General features: G+C 40.5%; 1 protein-coding gene across 1 annotated transcript; it reads right to left on the reverse strand.

The window, feature by feature from the left end:
- Positions 1 to 1,351: 1,351 nt before the first annotated feature.
- Cyp3a2 (cytochrome P450, family 3, subfamily a, polypeptide 2) lies at positions 1,352 to 23,424 on the reverse strand. Its single transcript, NM_153312.3, is given in 13 exon segments — positions 1,352 to 1,889; positions 4,650 to 4,812; positions 6,077 to 6,303; positions 7,098 to 7,258; positions 9,440 to 9,509; positions 10,406 to 10,533; positions 12,932 to 13,080; positions 13,376 to 13,464; positions 13,544 to 13,657; positions 16,667 to 16,766; positions 18,892 to 18,944; positions 22,798 to 22,891; positions 23,262 to 23,424. Coding segments are annotated over 13 exon segments (1,515 nt in total). The 5' UTR covers positions 23,333 to 23,424; the 3' UTR covers positions 1,352 to 1,793.
- Between the last annotated feature and the right edge of the window lie 1,547 nt (positions 23,425 to 24,971).

Consider the following 24,971-nt stretch of genomic DNA (forward strand, 5'->3'; position numbering starts at 1 on the left):
CTGATGCCATGAAGTACATGCTGACAGGAGCCTGAAATAGCTGTCTCATGAGAGGCTGAGCCAGAGCATAAAAATGCAGAGGCAAATGTGTTGCTGTAAAATTATAAAAGATCTGTCTTTTATCCCACACTAGATCTGGCACCATAGTGCCCCAAGATACCTGGTAGATATCATCATCTCACTCAGCAAAGCATTTCACTTCCTTTGCTCCAGCCCATATCACACTAAGGCTAATGACTATTTCTAAGCCTGACAACAATCTCTCTACCCATTTAGTTTTCTTTCTGATCCTCCCTTATTCAGATTTCCATCTTCCCTCTTAATATATATGAAAGCCTCATGTCATGGGGTCATGTTCACAGGACTGGAATGTGATGTACAGAATACTGGATAAGCAAAGTAATCATTACTCTCACACAGCTGTGAACCATGTAAGCTACAATAATTACCTACCCAAAAGACATGCCCAATGGAGCACAGTGTTAAGGCAGTGTGGCACAGATGTTATGAGAGTAATGAATAACTTTTAAACTGTATTTAAGCCCCACTCTATGAGATGGAATCAATAACAGATACTGGCTATTAGGCCACCAACCTGAAACTTGGTATGTCATGAATTCTAGGAGAAAAATCTACTACTTGTAAGCTTTAAATGGATGTAGCAATAAAAAAGATTCCTTATAATACACTACTATAGCCATAGAATCGTGCATCACTCACCCTCACTAGAGAAATTTCTTTATTCAAAAGTCAATAGTTAACAAGAAAACCTAACACTTGTGAAGATAGACATTTTTAAATGCTCAACTCTAACTAGGTAGGTTATCTATAAAATAAGTCTCTCCTCAAAGCTCAAAGATCTATATAAAATGAAAAGAAAAAAGATTGTGAGAGACAGAGGTAGTAGATGACTTTAAGGAAACAGCATTTCCAGATGCATCATGTATGCATGTGTGCATATGAAATCACAGAAACTGTGACAAAATTAATATGATCTTCACAAACTCAAGACAAAATCATAGTGGTGAGAAGTTAAAAGTCCTCCCTCTAGCCAAGGACTCATTGTAAGCTGGGACCTCTTGAAAGAGGAAAGGTCAGTTTTTTTCTATGGGGTGATACTAAGTCCACAACAGGGCAAGCCTCACATGAGGAAAAAATATCAAACACAAACTAGACTCCATAGTTTTTGTTTTGTTTTGAAACACTGTGAGAAAATATAAAGTGGGTGGGAAAGTAGATGGGATAGAATCTGGGAAGATTCAGAAGAAAGGAATTAATATGATCAAAATACATTCATAAAGCTTATAAAGAATATTTTAGAAAAAGTTTAAATAGGATTTTTAAAGAGGCATTAAAGGATACTTTCCATGTAGCATTTATTCTAGAATATTGCAAATGAAAAACATCTGATACCAAATCTACAAATAGAATTACCACAATAGTTCACCTTTACATCAAAGTATTATTGATCAAATTACAGAGACATGGTTACTATCAAAAGAGCTCAAAAGAAATTAACAGAGACCACCAGATGTGGATGGAGATGGTCCCATGAGAATCAGCAAAGGTGAATTTCCTGTTCCATCACAGACTTGCCAACTCCTTTTTATTATGTGGTACTTCGTATAGACACTTAGAAAGATCCATAAATGTACCAAATCTTTAACCATGCATCAAGAGCAGTCAATTAAGTCCCAGTTTTATCTGGAATTCATTCATGAAGTAAATTAAAAGGTTCAATGTTCTTAGACACTGCCTTTGTGAAGATCCCAATAAAATTCCTTGAGGGAAAGTCAGGCTCCATTTATGACTGCATCCCGTGGCAGAACCTTTAGAACAATGGGTTTTTCTGGTTCAAGAATTGCTTGTCTACTCAATTTCAGAGGTATCTACAATAGGGGAAGAAAAATATTGAGAAGCAATGAGTGAACCAACAAGAACCCTGAATTAAAGTAAAAAAATAAATAAATAAAAAGTGTTGGGCTAGAGAGATGGCTCAGAGGTTAACAGCACTGACTGCTCTTCCAGAGTTCCTTAAGATCTATTCCCAGCAACTGCACAATGAATCACAATTATCTGTAGTGAGATCTGATGCCCTCTTCTTGTGTGTCTGAAGGCAGTGACAGTGTAGTCATACATATAAAATAAATAAATCCTAAAAATGTGTTGGGGAAAATAATGCTTTGCACAACCAAAAAACTACATTTATTATCATGTATTGTGACATTACTTCTCTCTTATTCTAAAAACTTTGTCAGTTAGATGTTGAGAACTTGCATCTAAATGTTCATTATTTAAAATGGTGATTGAAAATCAATTGTATTCAGGACTTGAGACAAACTCTTGCTGATTTATGCTACTTGTGTTCTATGCTGTTGTAGAGTAAAACATGTTTAATATTTTTAATCTTATTCTTAGTTTTATGTCATATTATTTTTTAACTCATGAAAAATTATTTTTAGTTTTTGAAAGTTGCAAGATAACCATGAGAAGAAACATTTCAACTCTCTTAACAATTCCCAACTCCCAGATCATGTCTCACCACTACACTTCAAGATATTCAGGGCAAGTCTTTTTGAGTACAGATAGTTTGCTTGCTTTTCTAGCATCTATTCTTGGCTTCCAAGGATTTGAAGAATGGGAAACTCTAATTCTACAGGATTTTCCAATAATGATTCAGCCTCATGCTCTTCAGTGATGAACAAGGAAATACTCCAGTGAAGAAATCTTCTAGTTGCAGGAAAAGAAATAGGAACAAAGCTGTCATGGAGACAGAGAATTGTCAAATTTAAAATGATTATAGTTTGAAAGAGCGTCTGCTTCATGCCAGATGTGCCATTTCTCTCAAAGTAGAACCATGTTTTATCTGTCTAAATCTTTGTACATAATTTAAATGCTTTAGTGAAAAAGTACTACATTAAGTAAAGGTGTGTGTAGATAAAGCTATACAACTTCCTGTAGGAACAGATCAAAGAATAAATACATCTGTCTCTCAATCCAAAAATATCATTATTATACAGAAGCCACACTCTAAATACACCAATCCTACACTATTTACCCATCCCTTTACATGAAACAAGAACAGGTTATTCAGGAAAATGCAATGTAAATGCTTTTTCCAAATGTCTTATTCTACTCTTTTATAATTTTCAGTACTTTACACATGATTTTGATGGAGGTATACAAAAAGATATACAGTATTTACATACATGGTACTGTTAATTTGTAATTGATGCTTTTATGAACAAAAATTATAAATGTAGGCCATGCGTTCAAACATTTATGAAAGGTTTTCAACGTGAAAAGTCTTCTCAAAAAAACATTTGGAGTTAGTGAAAGGAATAATACAAGGTGATATACAAAATAGAAGGGATATACTTGAATACAGAGAGAAGAAATATTTTTTAAACTGGAGGTTTTAAAGACACATAAGTTGTGAAAATAGGCTGTATGAGCCAAAATTGAAACATGGAGTAAATTAGGACAAAAAATCTAAGAGGAAGATTGGAGAGCAAACAGGAACAAGAAGTATGAGGGTAGAATAAGAAGGGGAATAAAGATGCATAGTTTATAGAAATATGACAAATACCTATTCTCTAGAGCAGAGCCCCTGTAAAATGAGCTGGAATCACCAAGATGTTCCATAAGGTTTAAATTCATCATAACATGCAACTTGTAAAAGACTTATAGTTTATGTATAGGAGAGTTTTCCTGCACATTGCATACCTGCAACAAGTGGGAGGTCTCTAGAAAAGCAAAAGTGGGTCAGAAGAGACCCTGGAAATAGACTTACAAATGGTTGTGAGGCACCATGTGGGTACTAGAAAATAAACTCAACTCCTTTTAAAGAGCAGTAAGTGTTCTTAATGACTGATTCATCTCATAAGACACAAAAAAATGGCTTTGAAAATAATGATTCTCAACTTGGCATGACATGGGAAATCAGAGATGAGCTTTTAAAGCCACACTCTGAGTAAGTTGTATTGTAATTTCAAAAGACTTGACATCTTGAGTTTCTGGTTTCTTTTTGAGACATATGGCCCATGCTGGCTTCAAATTCACTAAATGGCCAATGATTTCTTGAAATTCTGATCCACAAGCCTCTAACTCCTGACTACAGGAATGATAGGTATGTACAGCTTGTTCATGTAGTTCTGGGGATTACAACCAGAGATTTATACATGATAAGTAAGGATTTTGCCAACTCAGAAACATCTCAGATACAATGTATAATTTTAAAACTGTTAAAAATTCTTCTGTAAGTTTAATCTACATTCATTGGTTGAAAAGACTATGAAAAGGGGGCTTCTTTGAGCTCTGAAAGATGAGTAGTGCAACATGCAACAAACATTTAAGATATGACCATTGCACCTCTGAATGTCACAATCTCCAATGGACATGACTAGAATTTCAAACAAAATGCATGGAATTCTGTCACACTGGCCTACACTGACTCTTAGTAAAACTAAGTTCTACTTTACACAGACATAGAACACAAGACTCCTTAGTTAACACCTGGATACAAATAGCTTATTTGGCCAGAGAATTATTAAACCTCAAACATGCATTATCATTATTATACACAGAACTTTCAGTTGGAAAAATTCCTACCATAAAACACTATTTATAGAAATAGTTTTTTCTCTCACCTGTGTTTCCTTGCAAGGCTGGAAGGAGAAGTTTTGCAGAACTTTAGTGAGAGCGAGTTTCATATTCATGAGAGCAAACCTCATGCCAATGCAGTTCCTGGGTCCATTTCCAAAGGGCAGATATACATAAGGATCAATGCTTCCCTTGTTCTCCTTGCTAAACCTGGAGACATAACAATAGAAGACAGGATGATATAGGATAAAAGTATAAGAACTACACGTGTGAGGTCGCCTTTTAACATCTAACCAGAACACATAGGGAGTTTGGGTAAGGTTCATTGAACTTCTGCTTGCAGGTTTTTGGCTCTGAGAATTTTACATTAAATGTCCTTTCTATCCCCCTTATATTATGAGAGTCTCCATATGGTTAAGATAAGATAAATGCTGCTTTTTTAAAAATTCATCTTTCTGAGGTCACATGGTAGTGTAATACCAATATTATGGGGTAGGGGAGACTAAGCATTGTCTGATTGAATGGAGGGCCAACTCAGTGAAGACATTAATGCCTAGCACTGAAAAATCTGGTCAAAAACAGATGGATACAAACATCATAGATGAGAATGTAGTGCTCTTGTTTTGCTAAATGGACATGGTACCAAAATGCCTTCTAAATATTTATCTTTACACACAAAAATTAGTGCTGATATAAGCCTTGGTCAAAAAAGCCTTCAGTTTGCAGTGGGATACAGTGAACACAGAAACTTATGGCTGATCATATTGCTGAGAAGTGGTGGTGGAGTTCTCAGTCCCTGCAAAGCTCAGGAAACATCACAGAAGAAGGGGCAGAAAAATTGTAAGAGCCAGGGCATGAAATGGGTGTTGTGAAATATTAATTTCTGACCATGACACTTCTATTGTACTCATGAGCTCACAGGAGCTGTGGATACCTACTACAAGACTAGACACATCATAATTCCATCATGGGAGGGAAATGGAACAATAAAAATTCATTTAGGATGATGCTCTGTTCTAACTCTGAAAAGCATATTTCATTTCCACTACAGAAAAAGTGGGTTCCTGCCTCATACTCCAGTTGGTCATTAATTACTTAAGGAAGAAGGAGGAAAACATTCTGCATTTAATTGGTCTTATTTTCTTCCCATCTCACATCCCCTCTCCTCTCTTTTCTTCGATCTCACTATCACTTGCTACCTGGAAGATGCTCAATCAGTGAAAGGTCTACTATGTAAGCCTGAGGATGAGAGTTCACATACAAATCATTTATGAAGCCATACACAGTGGCACCCATCTATAATCCCAGTAGCACGTAGACTGAGACAGGGTATGCCTGGTGATCACTGGATAGAGTTACTCACAGAATTCTAATGAATGCCAAATCATATTATATCTTCTTCCTAAAAAGGACATTATAGCATACACAGGCCTGCATAGTGCAGAGTGAGTTCCTGCTTCTAGGGTTCTGGTACCTTTCTGGATGAAATTCCTCAGGCTTTGGCCAGTGCTGTGGGTCATGATGAAGAGCATATGTTGGAATCGTCACTACTGACCCTTTGGGTATAAACAAACCATCAAGTTCTATATCTTTTTTACAGACTCTCTCAAGTCTATTACCAATTGGATACAATCTGAGAGTTTCATTCAACACCATATCCAGGTATTCCATTTCCATCACAATATCGTAGGTAGGAGGTGCCTGAGAAGAAAGAAAAAGATTTATGCCGAGATTTTACAGTAACTTTAAAATGTGTCTAGTGTTGAATTCTCAGTAGGCCCAAAGTCAAGCTCAGCAGCTCAAAGGACCTTAGTTAGTACTTGCAATAAATTTTAAAGGGTTTTTTTAAATTGTTTTATTTTATATATGTAGATGTTTTATTTATATATGTTTATGTACACCATATGAGTACAGTGCCCACAGAAGCCAAAATAGGGCATCAGATTTACTAAACTAGAGTTAAAGCAGTTGAGACGTGCCAATTTCATGCTAGTACACAAATATGGATGGAGAATATGGAGGAGTAGCCAGTGCTCTTAACCATTGTGCCATCTATCAAGCTCCTTACAAAGTAGAAAGAATATCACTTGGTGCCTTGAAGATGCTCAATTAGTGAAGGTTCTACTATGTAAGCCTGAAGATGAGAGTTCACATACAAATTGTTTATGAAGCCAGACACAGTGGCACCCATCTATAATCTAAATAGCAGGTAGACTGAGAGCATGCCTAGTGCTCATTGCCTAGACAACATAACCCAACCAATAAGGCCCATGTTGGTAAAAGAACATATATTATAAAACATGGCAGAGAGTGATTTAGAGAAAGAGAGAGAGGGAAATAGAGGGGGGGAAGGGGGAAGGGGGAGAGGAGGGAGGGAGAGAGAGAGAGAGAGAGAGAGAGAGAGAGAGAGAGAGAGAGAGAGAACAAACACTGCAGGTGACAAGAATGTGTCTTTGTTGAGGCTTCTCCTTTTACCTCCTACACAAACCTCTCACCTTACTCGGCAGGGCCCCATCGATCTCCTCCTGCAGTTTCTTCTGAATATCAGGGTGAGTGGCCAGGAAATACAAGACAAAGGAGAGTGTGCTGCTGGTGGTTTCATAGCCAGCAAAAATAAAGATAACTGACTGGGCTATGATTTCAACATCAGACAGGGCTGGAAGTAAGAAAACATTCAGGTAAGTCATGATGTGATGGACCATCACAGGGGAGATGAGGAGAAAACCAAATGAGCCCCCATTTTTAGAGAGACTAAGATGTCATTCAGGCACTCTGAGACTATCATCACTGTGACAGACTTGTGACACATCCAGAAAAGGAGAATGCTTCAGGCAGGTTGTCCCAATGTGTCTGGTGTTCCTCAGCATCCCAGTGGGCAGCTTCAAGACAAAGATTTCTTGTTTGTAAAGTTTATTTATGAGTATTTCTGTAATCTTGGGTGCAGGTGGTGCCATGTGGGGAGGGTGCTGTGTGTGTGTGGAGGGTGCGCATGGAAGCCAGAAGACGGCACTGAAGGCCATAGAGTTACAGACAGTTGTACATCTTTTACCATGAATGATACTACTATGTTGTTGGTAAATTCTTTCTCCCAACTAGTGTAAGTCCTTACTACTAAACTGAAACTGGACTGTAAATCCACAACCAGTGGCTATTTTTAAAATTAATATTTATTTTAGCCATCAAAAATAAAACAAAAAGTATGAGGACATGCAATTCAGAGATGGTGGTACCAAGCCCTGTGTTCAGTCCCCAGCACTTTATACACCAGGCATGGTTATGTTTGTGTTCAGGATTACACAAGAAGATTGACTGGAGAGAAGAAAGCCAGTGATGGAAGAATTTGGCTTCTGAGCAGGAAAGGAATCAGCCCCTCTAGGACTGAACACTGACAGCTTCCTAGAAGCTCTTTCTATTTTTACACAAAAGCCAAGTTTAGCAAGTCAATTTCCACATACCAAAACCTCCTATCTGATAGTGTGCTTGCCTTGAAAGACCTAAGCAGTTCTCAGCCAGGAGACTGCCTGGTTTGCTGGGTATGCCTTTACACAAAGTTATGCAAAGACTCTGGGAATACTTCCAAAGAACATCATAAAATCTCAGATAACAATCACTGACAGAAGGCTACTTCAAAGCTGAGGTGCCATCCCTCCAGATTCACGCCAGATGCAATGGTTCTGCTAAAACTCTGCTGCATAGTAGCACATGCCTGTAGTCTCAGGAGTTAAAGGTCATTCTCAGGCACATGGTGAATGTGCATCAACCTAGGCTACATGGACCCTGTGGCAAAAGGTGGAGGAGGTATAGAAGAATTTGAAGTTAGCTGTTCACATGAAAGGGTTTCAAATGAGCAAACAGGAGAGGACTCAAAACACAGAGTACTTGGTGACTTTTAACAGTAAACTTGGAGATCCAAAAGATCACACTGTTGCATATAAGCAAGTGAGTGTATGGGAAATAATCAAATAGGTAAAAAATGGAAGACTCCCTTTCCTTGTCTCAAAGAAATAAGACAAAAAGGGATTGAGCAAGATACTGCATGCATTCATCTGTTATCTGTACACACACCTAGCATGGGCACATGTGCACACACTCCTGCACATGCATGTACTACACAAAGAACATTAAAAACCTTTAAGTGTTTTTTATGGTTTTTCAAGACAGATTTTTCTGTGTAGCACTGCCTGTCTTGGCATCTATGATGTAGATTAGGCAGCCCTTGAACAAACAGAGATCCACCTGCCTCTGCCTCCCAAGTGCTAGGATTAAAGGCATGCTCCAGCGCTGCCCAGATATAAGTGATTTTTAAATACATGAAAGAATGAACAGAACCAGTAAATGTGTACAAAGAGGTTTTTCCCATAAGCTACTTAAACATCACACAAATGAAAAGTAAATCTTTACCATGGATTATGGTAGAAAAAAACATGTCCACTAGGGGTTCCCAGAGAGCTTCTGCACCGTTGGGGTACATGTCCCCTGACTGGTTGTTTAGACATAGATGTCTAGGCAGAGCTCTGAGACTGTGCTGGGAAGGACACAAACAGCACATGTGCTCATGCAGGTAACACAGAGACCATTGGAGACATCCATTATGACCACGCTTTTGCCCGTGTGCATCCATAAAATTACAAGTTGATAATAGCCACGTCTATTTTTCAGCAACTTGGCAGAGGTATCTCTTCAATGAGAAAAGCCCCTGCGTGACCCACCCACTTCCCAAGAACTTCCTCAACAGCAGGATCCCTTTACCTAGGAAAGCCTGTGTATATATTTTCTGGGCAACCCACCCACTCCTCAAGAGCTGCCTTGTTCACAGACTGGGTGAACCTTTGCTTACCTTTATGAGACACTTCGTCTTTGGAATTATTATGAGCGTTCAGCATCAGCTGGAGAAAATCCACTCGGTGCTGGAAGCAAAAAGAGAAGTTGCATAACTGGAAGGTTAAGGGTAAGCCAGAGGTCAGAGGTGGATCAGAAGTGCAGAACCTTAGTTCTCTCATTTCTGAGAACATGGTTCCCTTAAATTCAAAACTGTAACTACGATTGCTTGAGTCACCAAGGAACAAAAGCAAAAGTGGACAAATAGGAAGAATTAGCTTCCCACTAACCACATTGACAGAAAATTGCAATAGACACAATCTTAAACAATCACTTTTATTCTTTGAAAATGTTCTTGAAGGCAAGGAAGCAGTACTTCCTTTTTAATAATTTGTATTTGTTATTGGAGTGTTTCACATATGTACACCTTCAAATATGGTCATCTCACCCCACTGTTTCCTCCATCCAATTCGTTCTATATCACCTGTAACATTTCTTTCAACATAATCCATTTCCTATTCTTAATCACCCACTAAATCCAACTAGTGATGTGCATACATACATCACTGTGGGGCCATCCACTGCCACATGGGAAACCTATCAGTGTCCACACCTTCCCTCCACAGCTATAAACTGCCAATTGTTTCTTAGCAAAGGTCAGGACTTGGAGAGATCCTGTCCCATCTAGGCTCGAGTTTTGGCAGTCTTCATCATGTTCAGGCCTTATACAATGTCAATTATCTTTTCATTCCTTATGCAGGACATTCTAGGTTTTTTTTTCTATTGATAAGAATTAATTCCTGGCTTATTATCAATCATTTTAAAAAATTATTGATTAAAAATCCAACTTTTTCCTCAGAAAATATATTCTTTCTCTCTGTGTGTAAATCTAGCCTTTTCTACCTGCCATTAGCACAAAGCTCAAATGTTCACAGGCTAACATTTTATAAAATTATGACCCTCTCGAAAAACCAACACTTACTACCTTATGCTTAGAATCCAGACGGGTTTCCTTTATTCTGTGCACAAATTTTTGGAAAAATGCTATTGAATCCTTTGGGAACATGCAGATATTTAGCATCTCATATATTGGGGTGAGGAATGGAAAGAGTACTGGAAAAAACAGATAAGTTTTAATGGAAATGCAAGTTTCATTCAAATAAATCATAAAGCAATACCAAGAATAAGTCACCAAAGTTCAATAAGAAGCCATGTCTCCATGACCTTGCTCAAACTGAGTCAGCACTGTATTTCTGCTTCCACACTTTGAAGTAGCCTTAAGTTTAACTCTATTCCTGGAGTTCATGTGGATTCACATAGAAAATACAAGGGCCATTAAGATGGCTCAACAGCTAAAGACTTCTGGAGAAAAAGCTAGCCACCTGAGTTTGATCCCTGGATCCCACTCTGTGAAAGAAAAGTTGTGCTCTGATCTACACAGGCCACACAAAAGCCAAATCATACAGGCATTCAAAGAACAGGCAAGACTACACAGAGAAATCCTGTCTCAAAAAACAAACCTCAAAGACAAGTGAACAAAAAGCATGAAGAATGAAAAATCACATACTCTCCCTTACTTCCAGATTCTAGCCTATATGAATAACCGTGTAAAAATGTCTGAGTGTAGGTATCATCTAACACTTACAAGAAGGTGCATAGGATAATATTAGGTGACAAGAATGGAATGTAGGCAAAGCAACATGAGCTGTATATGGAAATATAATTGACAGGGAAAGTATGAAAACCCTAAATGACACACCATGGTTAATTGTACCCAGACTATATATAAAAAACAGTTAACACTCCCAAAAGAACCAGGTTTAATTCACAGTATCCAAGTGGTTGCTGTCAACCACCTGTAACTCCAGGTCAAGGAGATTCAAGGCCCCCTTATGCACTTTATGCATGCATGCTAAACACCCATACACAGAAAATAAAAATAAATAAATCTTGTAAAAATGATAAAGCAATTGAGCTATGCAATTGAAGATCTAGCCAGGCAATGGCGCTGCATTCCTTTAATCCCTATACTTAGAAGCAGATTGAGCTAGGTGAATTCAAGACCAGCCTAGTCTACAGAGTGAGTTCCAAGCTACTGAACGATAGACAGAGAAAACCTGATCATAAAAATAAAGTACGTGTGGGGAGGGGATGGAGAGCAAGGAAGATGGAGAGTGAGAGGGAGGGGAAAGATCTAAAAGGAGACATTAAAACATCGAAGTCCTTGCATTTCTGGCAGACATTTACATGTAGAGTAGCTACAGCTGCTGTAGACAATGTACGTTCAATCGCTTAATATGTTAAAAAGTCAGTTACTGTCTAACTCAGCAAGGCTGATTCTGGAAATGACATAAAAACACATATTTAAACATAACCTTGTATAGGAAAGATTATAGCAGTGAAATCCATGGCAAACATGTAAGGCTAAGTTCAATGGCCATCAACAGGTAGGGAGTAGAATTTGCTCCTAGACAAAGGATATAGTGACACTTGCTTCATTCAATGTTTTGCTAAATGAAAGAAGCCTCTCACAGAGACCACATAGTGTATGACTGCATTGATATGAAATACCCAAAATATACAAATACAGAGGAAGTGAATTGGTGGTTCCTCAGGTCAAGGTTGCTTTAAAGTTGCAACATGACTAGAACATGATTGACATAGGTAATGGGCCAGGTCAATTCAGTCAATGCTGACCCCTAAGAGATCAGAGTACAGAGAATAAGGGACTGTTGAGTACTGGACCCTAAATGGAGCATCTATATCAGCACCCCCACCCAGCAAGGCTCAAGGAACATCATGAAAGAGGATGTGGAAATAAAGTCAGAGGCAGGAATGGGGAGCGTGAAATACCATATCCCAGAAAACGCACGGCGCTCTCTCAGATCAAGCCAATGATATTGGAAAGCATCCCAGCAGGCATCGCTGATTGAACTCAACTGGCCACCAAAACAAATAAAAGGACAGGAAATTGGGAGGAAGTTGTAATTCCATGTCTAAGTGATGTGGGAAGTTCGAGTTAGGGGTGGGTATAATCAAGGCAAATGGTATAGCTGTATGATCTTGCAACCATGGAGAGCTCTGAATTTGCAGAGAGCCAAATTGTACTTATAAATATTAGTATTTATACAAATGAAAGAATTCTAAAATAAAACCAGGACTCAGAAGTGCACACTGTAATCCCAGCCCTCAAGAGGCAGAAGTAGAGGAATCACTATAAGCTCAAGGCCACCCTGGTACACAGAGCAATCTCCAGGTCAGCTCTGACTACACAGTGAGACCCTGTCTGTCTCAAAGAAAAACAAAGTTCAAAAATAGAAGTAATCGGGCTACCTGTCTTTGAACGTAGTGAAAATACTAAACTGTGCCTTTAGGGGATTAATTACATGGTAGGTGAACTACATACCACTAGACCCGTTCATTTGGGGGGAAGTGGGAAGAGAAAGGCAGACCTGGCAAATGGCCACAGACAAGAGCAATGAATCACGAGGCAGAAGAACCACCCACATACCTACTGACAAGAACAACGGATCAAAAAAGTCAAATCTTAACAATTTCTTGGTTTTCTCCACAAAAGGATCCTTTGGGTTGTTAAGGGAATCGACGTTCACTCCAAATGATGTGCTGGTGATCACATCCATGCTGTAGGCACCAAACACTCTGAGAAGAGGGAGGAGTTGGAATTTAACACATGTATCAAGGAGCGGGAAAGTATTCACATTCTCAGGAGACAGGTAATGTTACCTCAGTATGGACCAAGCCCTTCCCAGCCTACCCACCCTCTACCCCTGAAAACTTCATACTGTCACATTTGTTCCTTTTAAATTAGATATAATGTCATCTCCTGTCTAAAGGGGCAAGGACAAGCATCCAGCCCATGGGAACCACACCACAAGGATAACCATGCAAGCCAGTTTCCCCCATCTCATGAACACAGTGATGGGCCAGCACTCACTTTTTCATGGTGACAGGCTTGCCTGTCTCCGCCTCTTGCTTCAAGTACTTTACCAAAATGTCTCCATACTGTTCAATGATGGGGAACATCTAAAGAAAAAAGAAAACCATCCACAGTTATGATGGGGACTCCAGTCACACAGGCTGCACTTAAAAGAATTTCACTCACCTCCTTGAGTCTTCCACTGGTGAACGTGGGGGACAGCAAGGCTCTATATCTCTTCCACTCCTCATCCTTAGCTACAGAGACAGCTTTCCCCATAATCCCCACTGGGCCAAAATCCTAGAGTCAAAAAAAATGAATAAATAAATCCACCCTATGAGAAATCAGGTGCTTTCTCAGCTGCCTATTGTGGCTCCAATTCTATATTCCACTCTATATTCCAGGATCCTTTTAAATGTAAATATCTCTGTGGTTGGAAAACTAGGTTCAGGGGTGGGGAGAAGATGAGAACAAGACTTAGTTGATCTCCAGAGCTGTGAAGATGAGGTTTCACTTGGAGACAAAATAGAAAGATAACTTTGTATCAATCACGTTTTCCGGGTCTGTATACCCTGTATTTACATGAGCAAAGTAAAAAGGATGTCTTCACATGCTGTGTGTCTGTCTGTCTTCCTGTCTGTCCGTCGATGTGTCCATATGTGTCTGCCTCCCTCCCTCTCTCTCTCTCTCTCTCTCTCTCTCTCTCTCTCTCTCTCTCTCCCTCTCTCCCTCTCTCTCTGTATGTCTGTGTATGTGTACATATGAATGCTGGTTCACATGTTCATGTGTGCTCCTGTGAGAACAAAAGTCAGGCATCATTCTTTATATCTCTATATGGCATTTTTGAGGCAATGTCTCTATATGAATCTAGCAGGCTCTAGTTTGGCTAGAGTTGCTACCAAACAAGCCCCTGTGGTCTTCCGTTTTCCACATGTATCTCTAGAGTCACACATGAATGCTGCTCTGCCCAGCCTTTTTGTGGACGCTGAGGATATAAACTCTGGTCCTTTACCCACTGTTCAAGCCATCTCCCTAGTCCTGAGTCACTTAAAAGATTTGATATTTGGGGTTTTTTTAAGGATTATTTTACTATTACATGAGTTTGGCCTAATGTTGCTTGTGTTATAATGTTAATTTCGGTCCCCCAAACTGCTTACAGGAGTGTCTGCATATAAGACACTGAGGGACCCTGACCCAGTTGGCTCCAATTGGTAAATAAAGATGCCAGCAGCCAATGGCTGGGAAGGACAGGCAGAGGTGGAAATTTTAGGATTCACAAGCTTAGGAGAGAGAGGAGGAAGAAGCAGAATCACCATGAGAGAAACATAAGACAGACCAGCCACTTAAGAACTTAGGTAAATGGCTCTAGTGGCCATGTCGCCAATTGGGTCTGTGGAACCAGAGAAGAAATATAGATTTTAAAGGATGTTGACTTCAGAATACAGGAGAAGAGAGTATGCTAGCTGCCAAAAGATTAGAAATGCCCAGCCTTTTAGCTAGTCGACGCATATTAAAATTAACTGGTGTGTATCTCTGTGTGTGCATGTGCGCGTTGTGCATGTGTGTGTGTGTGTGTCAGTCTGTCTGTCTGTCTGTGTTATATCTGTCATAATACATATGTCTATGTGTGTATGTATCTATGTGTGTATCATTGTCTGTGTGTATGTATCTATGTGTTTCTGTGTGTTTCTGTACATATCTGCCTCTGCATGTGTATGTCTGTGTATTTGTTTCTGTGTGTCTGTCTGCTTCTTATGTATGGGTCTGTCTCTCTGTGTGTGTATCTCTGTGTCTATATATGTCTCTCTGTAAGGGTCTCTCTCTTTCTCTGTCTCTCTCTGTATTTCTCTCTCTCTCTCTCTCTCTCTCTCTCTCTCTCCTCTGTGTTTGTGTATCTCTGATTGTATGTGTATCTCTCTGTGAGTGAGTATACACAAGAATGCTAGTGCACATGCCCACATGTGCTCATGTCAAGACCAGAGGTCAGGCATCATTTTGTATACCTCTCTATGGTATTTTTGAGGCAAGGATTCTCCTTGAATCTAGAAGGTTCTGCTTTGACTAGAGTAACTAGCAAACAAGCCACTAGGTGGCAAAAGAATGGAACTAGAACTATCATCCTCATTGAACAACCCAGGCCCAAAAAGATTGGCATGGGATGTACTCACTTATGAGTGAATGTTACCCATAAAATGCAGGGTAACCATGCTACCATCCACAGACCAAAAGAAACTAAGTAATGGATGAGGAGTGCCCAAGGGAAGAAGCATGACTCTCACAGAACAAGAAACAAAATAGACATAGGAGATGGATAGAGTGAGGGAACTGGATGGGACCGGGAGTAGACAGGGAAAAGGGGACGAAGATCAGTTTTGTGAGGTTAGAGAGGGCTGCAAGACAGAACATGAGTCATTGGGGGAGCATCTCTGGGACTAGCCAGATACCTGGGATGGTGGAGGTTCTGAAAAGACTATGAAGGTAACCCAAACTGAGACTCCAAGCCTCAAGCTGTGGATATGGAGACTGAAGAGGCCACATACTGTAGCCAGGCATGATTTCCAGAGGAAGAAGTGGGCACATAAATCCACACACAAAACCATCCCCCCCAAACCTGTCTTGCTCAAATATATGCGGGGATAAAGACGCATGAATGACCAACTAATGACTGGTCAAAGTTGAGACCCATACAGTGAAAGACACTATAGATGATCCTCTGCTATGCTTTCAGAACTAGCATGAGCGAGTTCTCAGAGGCTTCATCCAGCAGCAGATAGAAAAATACACAGAGACACTCATCTAAACATGGGGCAGAACTTGAGGAGTCATGTAGAAGATTTGGAGGTGGGATTGAATAAGCCAGGAGGTTCAAGCATACCACAAGAAAACCCACAGAGTCAAAAACCTGAGACCATGAAGACTCACAGATACTGAACCATCAACCAAAGTAATTAGAGGAGCTGAATATAGGCTCCCTGCACATTTGTAGCAGAAGTGTAACTTGGTCTTCATGTGGGTCTCCTAAGAATTGGAGCTGGGCAGTCACTGCATTGCCAGCCATTGGATATGGTCCCCCTAACTGAACTGCCTGGTTGGGCCTCAGTGGGAGAGGATCCCCTTAATCCTGATACTACTGGATATCCCATGACAAGGTGGTTCACAAGCGGGATTTCCGAGGAGAAGGCGAAGTGACTATGGGGAAAGGGATCAGTAAGGAAGGGACTGGGAGGAAAGGAGGGAGGGAAGAGGAGTTGCAATCTGGATGCAAAGTGAATAATTAAATTAATGAGTGCAAAAAAATATATGACCTACCCGCCGGTTTGTGAAGACAGAAAAGCATTCCTTCACTAGTACATTCTTAATCATCTCTGTGTCCATGATGGCAAACACAGGCGTTTGACCATCAAACAACCTGTGTGGGGAAGACAGCTGGTGACCAAGGTTCTGAAGTGAGAGCCACACCCAGACTTTGATCCTAATGTTGGAGGATCTTCACTCTGCTTATACAATGCACACAGTCACAGGAGTTCCCAGTCCAGCTTAGGAATTCTGATCACAGAAACAGGGGCGTCTATAAAAAGTGATATGCAATGCCATTCAAGATACAATGAGTCTCCTAAAGACAATACCTCTCTGAAAGTTCCCATAATGAGAAACAACAAGTGGCAATTTTCTAAGTATAGATGTGAATATATGGGGGTTGCCTATACCATTATCTATGATTTAGCACATTTGAAATATTGCAAGGGGCAGGAGAGATCATTTCACAGTTAGGAGCACATATTGTTCTTGCAGAGGACCCAAGTTTGGCTCCTAGGATGTCTCACAACCACCTGTAACAGCAGGTCCAGGGATATCCAATACTAATGGTCTCCACGATCATCTACAATCATGTACAGAATCACACACACACACACACACACACACACACACAAACATACACATATATATAAACAGAATTAAAAGTAGAAATTTAAAAATTAAAAATGCTAGAGTAAAAATTAATCATTAAATCTTTTAAATAAAATGTTAATGTTAAATATTTTAAAGTAAAATGATAAGTAATAAATTCTTAAGATAAAAATTGAAATTTAAACATTATTCTATGCAAGTGCTACTTGCAGACACCCTTTGATCCCAGCCCACAGAAGTCAGAGGGAGGCAGATCTCTGTAAGGCCAGTCTGATCTGTAATGTGAGTCCAGGACAACCAGAGGTGCATACTGAGAAACCCTAACTTGAAAGTTAAACAAAGATTTTAATCTTAAGAATAATAGTATATATCAACATCTGGTGTTAAGATGCAGCTCAGTCTTAGCATGTCTGCCTAGAGTGCACCAGACCCTGGTTTTGATACATTGAGATGAAAACACAAAATTTAACTGAGGCACCTGTATCTACTTCTCCAAGACTCAGGTCGACTGTAAGACAGAGCAAGAAGAACATGAGAGCCAGGAAGCAGAGGGGAGAGCTTTGCAAGATGTCTTCAGTACTCCTGAATTCACTGCAGCTGGGATCACCTCACATGCCCTGTGCATGACTGTCAACATTCTAGCCAAAAGTGTAAGGTCCTGACCCTGCCTGCAGATTTGCACACAACTACTTCCTGGAATGGGGAAGCAAAATGGCCCAAAGGGGCACTTAATGATGTCATCTCAGTCCCTGGGATCTATGTGTTGGAAAGAGAGAACTGACTGTCACAAGCTGTGATCTGATACACACTGTTACCAAGACCCTTGGCAGGGGCTGAGGAAATGGTTCAGTAGATCAAGGCACCTGTACCAAGCCTGAGTACCTGAGTTCGGTCCTCTGTAAGTAGAGAACTAAATTCCACAAGTTATCCTCTGACCTACATATATGCACCAAAACACATGTCCCCATTCCCAGAAAAAAAATTGATTTAGAAAAAAAACATAAACAACCAAGTCTCTATATGCACAGAGTCTTTTCATTCTAAGCATGAAACATTTACTAAGTCCTTAGCAAGGTCATCGCCCCCCGTCTTCTGCTGTCAAATGGCATACTTAGTCTACAGTGATGTGAAGGAATGTGGGCTTCTATAAGGAAATGAGCCAGTGGCAAAGAGATGGTACAAGAAATTTGCTACAGCAGATCAGAGGGACCTGAATCAATGTACTGCATGTTAGGAAAAGGATGTTTCAGAGCAAAAAACAAATTAGCAGAGGACACTGGATAAACTTGAGGCATGGGCAGATACCCACAGGCCACACATACTCACACCATGGAGGAGGCTAGACTGTGTGAAGGGCATGGGGACAGGCAGGGATAGTGACCAGGTTGTAAAGTGGAAAAAATAAATAAGTAATGGAAGAAAGAAAGATCTCAAGTCCGTGAAACATCAAACCTATCAAAAGCCACAGTGTGCAATGTCAATTAGACCTTTGAACCCTGCCACTTAATGACATGCAGTATCACCTTTACACACAGAGATGTATGGCTTCAATTCATTGTCCTTTCACAAATGGAGTGCCTCAGACTAAAGAGGGTCAACTCAGCGGAACTTTCCAGAATACTCACCCCCATATTTTTCCATACTTTTTATAGCACTCCATGTCAAATCTCCCTAAGCCCTGAAAAGAGAAATATGAAATCCATTACTGTCCTGTATGTACTGACCATTCTGTAGCCAGAGCACCAAAATCCTAAGATCTCATAAAGTCAGATTTATTTTCTCTGACACAAAAAATGCTTATTCAAAAATTTTGACATGTCAAGAGCAGGATTGGTGGGTGAGAAAAGACAGAATGAGAGAGTAGGACATGTTACACCTTCCTGTGGCCTCTGCATGTCAATTCACAGAAACAAACATACACTGATATAACACACACACTGATGATGATGATGGTGATGATGATGATGATAATGATGATGATAATTATAATTATAATAAGCAGAATGATTTTTAAACAATATACAAGGTAAGCACAGATCCTGTAGGAAGAAAATCCTGAGCAGAGAGCAGCACAAACTTTGCCACTCGCCCTCTGGGTGTGAGCTTGGGAATGTCTGTCTAGGAGACTGACCACGGACCAGGTACCAAAGCAGGATAATCACAACCCATCCTCCTGGACTTAGGGCCTTCATGCCACATTACATTCTCATTACTCAATTTTCTAATAATTTTGTTAAACCATCCTTTCCCTAGTGGCTTTGCTTTTAACAAACCTTAAAAGAAAAAGAAGAAAGTAAAAAAAAAAAAACAAAAAAAACTATGGAGTAAGGATCTGAGACAGCCATCATCCTGTCTCAGATAGTCTCACTCACTACTCAGTCTCATGCATATGACTGATGTCTTTAAAGAAACAGAGGCAACTGTAAATACAATTCAGTACCTACAGTGGAACACTTTGCCTAGCATGCGTAAAGTTCTGCAGTTAAGAGCACTGGCTAACCTTACAAGTTCCATTCCCAGAACCCACTTCCTGCATCTCACATTCATCTCTAACTCTAGCTTCAGGGAATACATCGCCCTCTTCTGTGCTCCATAGGTACTGCACTCACATGCACACACACACACACACACACACACACACACACACACACACACATACAACCTTGTACACATAAAATCTTTCTAAATGAATCAATCCCTAACCAGGAACCCAGTACTTAAAGGAAGAGAGAAAGTAAATGCCCTAGTTCTGAAGACCCAAATATGCCATAATAGTTCAAGCAGAGTCTAGAGCCATACAAAAACATCATGGGTTCAAAGATTAAGAAGAGAACTCAAGTATATGAAAAGCCTCCTAAATGTAGGGGTTCAGGGGCCAGGGATAAACTGATGCTTCAGAAATATTCAGCAAAAAGAACAAAAGCATCACTCACAAGAGCTCGGACAAAGACAATTTTATTTTTTATTTGATATATTTCTTTATTTACATTTCAAATGTTATTCCCTTTCCTGGTTTCCTGTCCATAAGCCCCCATCCCCTCCCTCTCCCCATACAAGTGTTCCCCCCGACCCACCCTCCTTACCGCCCCCCTCTGACATTTCCCTGTACTGGGGGTCCAACCTTGGCAGGATCAAGGGCTTCCCCTTCTACTGGTACCCAAACAAGTCTATTCTCAGATACATATGCAGTTGGAACCCTGGACCAGTCCATGTATAGTCTTTGGGTAGTAGTTTAGTCACTGGAAGCTCTCATTGGTTGGCATTGTTGCTCTTATGGGGTTGCAAGCCCCTTCAGCTCTTTCAATCCTTTCTCTAATTCCCCCAAAGAGGGTCCTGTTCTCAGTTCGGTGGTTTGCTGCTAGCATTGACCTCTGGATTTGACCTGCTCTGGATGAGTCTCTCAGGAGACATCTACATCCGGACCCTTTCAGCATGCACTTTTTAGCTTTATCAATCTTATCTAGTTTTGGTGGGTGCGTATATATGGGACACATGTGAGGCAGGCTCTGAATAGCCGTTCCTTCAGTCTCTACTCTAAACTTTGCCTCCATATCCCCTCCTATGGATATTTTTTGTTCCCCCTTTTAAGAAGGAATAGGAGCATCCGCATTTTGGTCATCAATCTTGTTGAGCTTCCTGTGGTCTGAGGATTGTATCCTGGGTAATTCGAGCTTTTGGTCTAACATCAACTTATTAATGAGTGAATACCAAGTGTGTTTTTCTGTGGTTGGGTTGCCTTAGTCAGAATGATATTTTCCAGTTCATTTCATTTGCCTATTAACTTCCTGAAATCATTGTTTTTGATAGCTGCATAGTACTCCATTGTGTAGATGTACCACATTTTTTTAATCCATTCCTCTGTTGAAGGGCATCTGGGTTCTTTCCAGCTTCTGGTTATTATAAATGAGGCTGCTACGAGCATAGTGGAGCATATGTCTTTGTTCTATATTGGAGTACCTTTTGGGTACATGCCCAGGAGAGGTATAGCTAGGTCCTCAGGTAGTGGAATGTCCAATTTTCTGAGGAACCTCCAGACTGATTTCCAGAGTGGTTGGAACAGTTTGCAATCCCACCAACAATGAAGGAGTGTTTCTCTTTCTCCACATCCTTGCCAGCATCTGCTGTCACCTGAGTTTTTGATCTTAGGCATTCTGACTGGTATGAGGTAGAATTTCATGGTTGTTTTGATTTGCATTTCCCTGATGACTAAGGATATTGAACATTTCTTTAGGTGCTTTTCGGCGATTTAATATTCCTCAGCTGAGAATATTTTGTTTAGCTCTGTACCCCATTTTTATTAGGCTTATTTCACTCTCTGGAGTCTAACTTCATGAGTTCTTTGTATATTTTGGATATTAGCCCTCTATCAGATGTAGGATTGGAAAAGATCTTTTCCCAATCTGTTAGTTACCATTTTGTCCTAATGACAGTGTCCTTTGCCTTACAGAAGCTTTGCAGTTTTATGAGGTCCCATTTGTTGATTCTTGATCTTAGAGCATAAGACATTGGCATCTTGTTCAAGAAATTTTCCCCAGTGCCCATGTGATCGAGACTCTTCACCACTTTTTTTTCTATTAGATTGAGTGTATCTGGTTTAATGTGGAGGTCCTTGATCCACTTGGACTTAAGCACAAATACAATTTTAATCTTATAAATATAGATTTGTATCCTAGAATTTAGAACCTCTTCAAGATTTTCTTCAAATAACTACAGCTGTGTCTTCCTGGAATCTACACTGAGCAAAAACAAACTCTTTCATTACTGCTCACAAGGTCAGAGCATAAAGATTGAATGAGATCTGGGCACTTTACCTAAGTGAATTTCAATAAACTAGGGCTGGTGACATGCCTCCAAATGAAAAAGGACTTGCCAACAAGCCTGACAACCTGAGGACTAAGATTTCTATAAGCAGACTGACTCTCACAAACTGTCCTATGACCTACACATGCCTGCAGTGGCATATACACACCCTCAACAAAAATAAATAAATGGGAGGGAGTGACAATGGAGCTATAGGGATGCTTCAGTGAGAAAAGCATCCTGTGAAAACAAGAATTTGAGTCCCCGGGATCTACGTAAATACCTAGCAGGAGGAAATAGAACAAGATCACAAGACTCAGAAACAAGGGACACCAAGAGAAAGTTGACTAGCTAAACTAACCAGAACAGAGAAAGCCAGGTCAATGTGACAGATTCTGTCTCAAAGGATGAAATTCAGAGCAATCAGCAATACACCCAGTGTCAACCTCTGACACACACATATTCATACATATGACCCTGCACACACATATGGGCACTCACACACATGCAAATGCCTGGATCCACTCTATAAAATATATACACACAAACACACTATTAAGTTTTAAGTTGGCAATAGAGACCCCAGGGACTCACAAACATTCTCAAGAATCAAGAGGACACACAGTATGAGGGTCCGATGTCTTAGGGTTTCCTCCTAAGGAGCATTTAATAGAACTAAGACATTATTGGCCACAAGCAGAAGTTATATGGAAAACTTAGTCAACACTCACCTTGTAGTAATTCAGCACAGTGCCTAAAAAAGGCAGAGGTTTTGGCCCAGGAATTCCTTGTTTCTTAAAAATTCCATGTCTATGGGTTCCAAGTCTATAAAGGAAAACAGAAAGAAGTGTGGCCATACACACAGAATAGAGGAAGGAGACAAGCAAGACCATTATTAAAAACTGAAACAAACCAACAATTAGGCTGCCCCTCCAGTTTCCACACAGCTTTGGGAATGGAAGGTGTCAGATAAACTTTAGCTGTAGTTACAGATGACTGTGAGCTGCATGTGGATGTTTGGGTTCAAATCTGGGTCCTCTGAAAGAGCAGCCAGTGCCCTGAAGAAAGGAACAACCATCTCTCTAGCCTGATTCTGATATCATTTTGATCCTCCCAATAATAACAGAATATAGGTCTAAGTATCACTTCAAACCCAAGAACCTGGTCACAGGGAGGAACTTCCGAGGTCACTCACCGGTAGAGAAGCACCAGGATGACTGCCAGGAGGACCCAGGTTTCCAGTGTGAGAGCTGAAAGCAGGTCCATCCCTGCTTGTCTGTCAGCAAATTACTCCTCGGTGTTCTCCCTCTAGCTGGGCCTCTGATGCTCTGCAGGTCTTCCCTCCTGACCACACAGCTGCACTGAGGCCAGCCTGCAGTACTTATATGCTGGAAAGATGGGTGGCACCAGGGATCCAACCAGTAGATGGATCACCTCTGGCTCACCTGGACTTTGGTACTCTCTTCCCCTAAACAGTTCATAAAGTTCATCTACAGCTTCTTTGACCTTCTTGAGCTAACATTCTGTGTGGCATCAGTAAACAGCAGTGCTACATGGGTAAGAGTAAAAGTTCTTGATTTCTTTCAGAAATTTAGGCAAATTCAATAACATGAAATACCTACCCTCTCACCACTGCTGGCTTCATCAAAAATACACTCAGAGAATAGAAGCAGGGGGATCAGAAATTCAAAGACAAGTTCAAAGCCACATAGAATGTTTGAGACCAGCCTGGGATATGGGAAAACGTGCCTCAAAAAACAATCTACTACATCTATCCACCAAAATTCAACACCTGCCATCCCTTGACTATGGTGCCAGAGAGAAAGAGACACTAGTCCTGACACTCACTGCTGAGAGAGAGAAACCGTACTCAGTTGTGAACTCACTGATGGCTGGTGACCCACAGGCTTTAATGGACAGTTCCAAACCTGCAGTCTCACACACACAGGAAACTAGATGAAGTGTTCAGGACACAAAACAAGTTATGAATATGGATAGGAGCTTTGTAGGGAAGAACTGAGGGTGACAGGGATGGGATAAGAGAAGGGGGAGAATTAACCAGAATGCTTTCTATACATAAAGTTGTCTCACGCACAGAGAAAGACATGGACAGATAGACAGAGACAGAGAGATGGGGAGAGAGATAAAGTTATTTAATAAAAAAATAGCTATTGAAATGCAGAGAGCCATAGTAAAGCATCAGAGGAAGAACAAAGAGTCCTGTGGAAGAGTGGAGTACAGGATTCAGTGAGTCTGAGGGGTCAAGGATACCACAAGAAGATCTAGAGAACCAACTAACCTGGTACCATTGGTCTCATATAGAATGAATCACCAACCAAAGAGCATGCAGGAGCTGGACCTAGGGCCCCTACACATATATAGCACATGTGCAGCTTGGTCTTTTTGAGGGTCCCCAACAATTGAAGTAGAGACTGTCTCTGACACTGCTGCCTGCCATTGGATCCACTTGCCCTAAATGGACTGCCTAGTAGAGCCTCAGTGAAAGAGGATGCTTCTAGTCCTCCTGAGACTTGGTGTACCAGGAAGATCACCTAGAACAGGCTTCACCTATGCAGAGGAGAAGGGAAGGAGGAACTAGGGGAGGGATTTGTGAGGTTGGAACTTGGAGGAGAGGACAGAGGGATTACTGCTACCAAAAATTTTTACTAAAAAATTAAGTAGAAAAAAAAAAAACAAAATCCCCAAGCCCAGCCAAGATCCAAGGGCTCCTGAGTGTAGGAGGGAATACTAAAACAGGTGAACTTTAGAAAAAAATCAAACAATCAACACTGTGCCCTTGAGGTCTAGAAATTCATTATTTTCTCAAATGGAACCTCGCAGTGCAGAGGGCCATACAACCACAAGTGCACACATACACATGCACCCGTTCCCACCAAGCTGACAT

This window comes from Rattus norvegicus, chromosome 12 (genome assembly GCF_021556685.1).
Source record: "Rattus norvegicus strain SHRSP/BbbUtx chromosome 12, alternate assembly SHRSP_T2T, whole genome shotgun sequence".
NCBI lineage: Eukaryota > Metazoa > Chordata > Mammalia > Rodentia > Muridae > Rattus > Rattus norvegicus.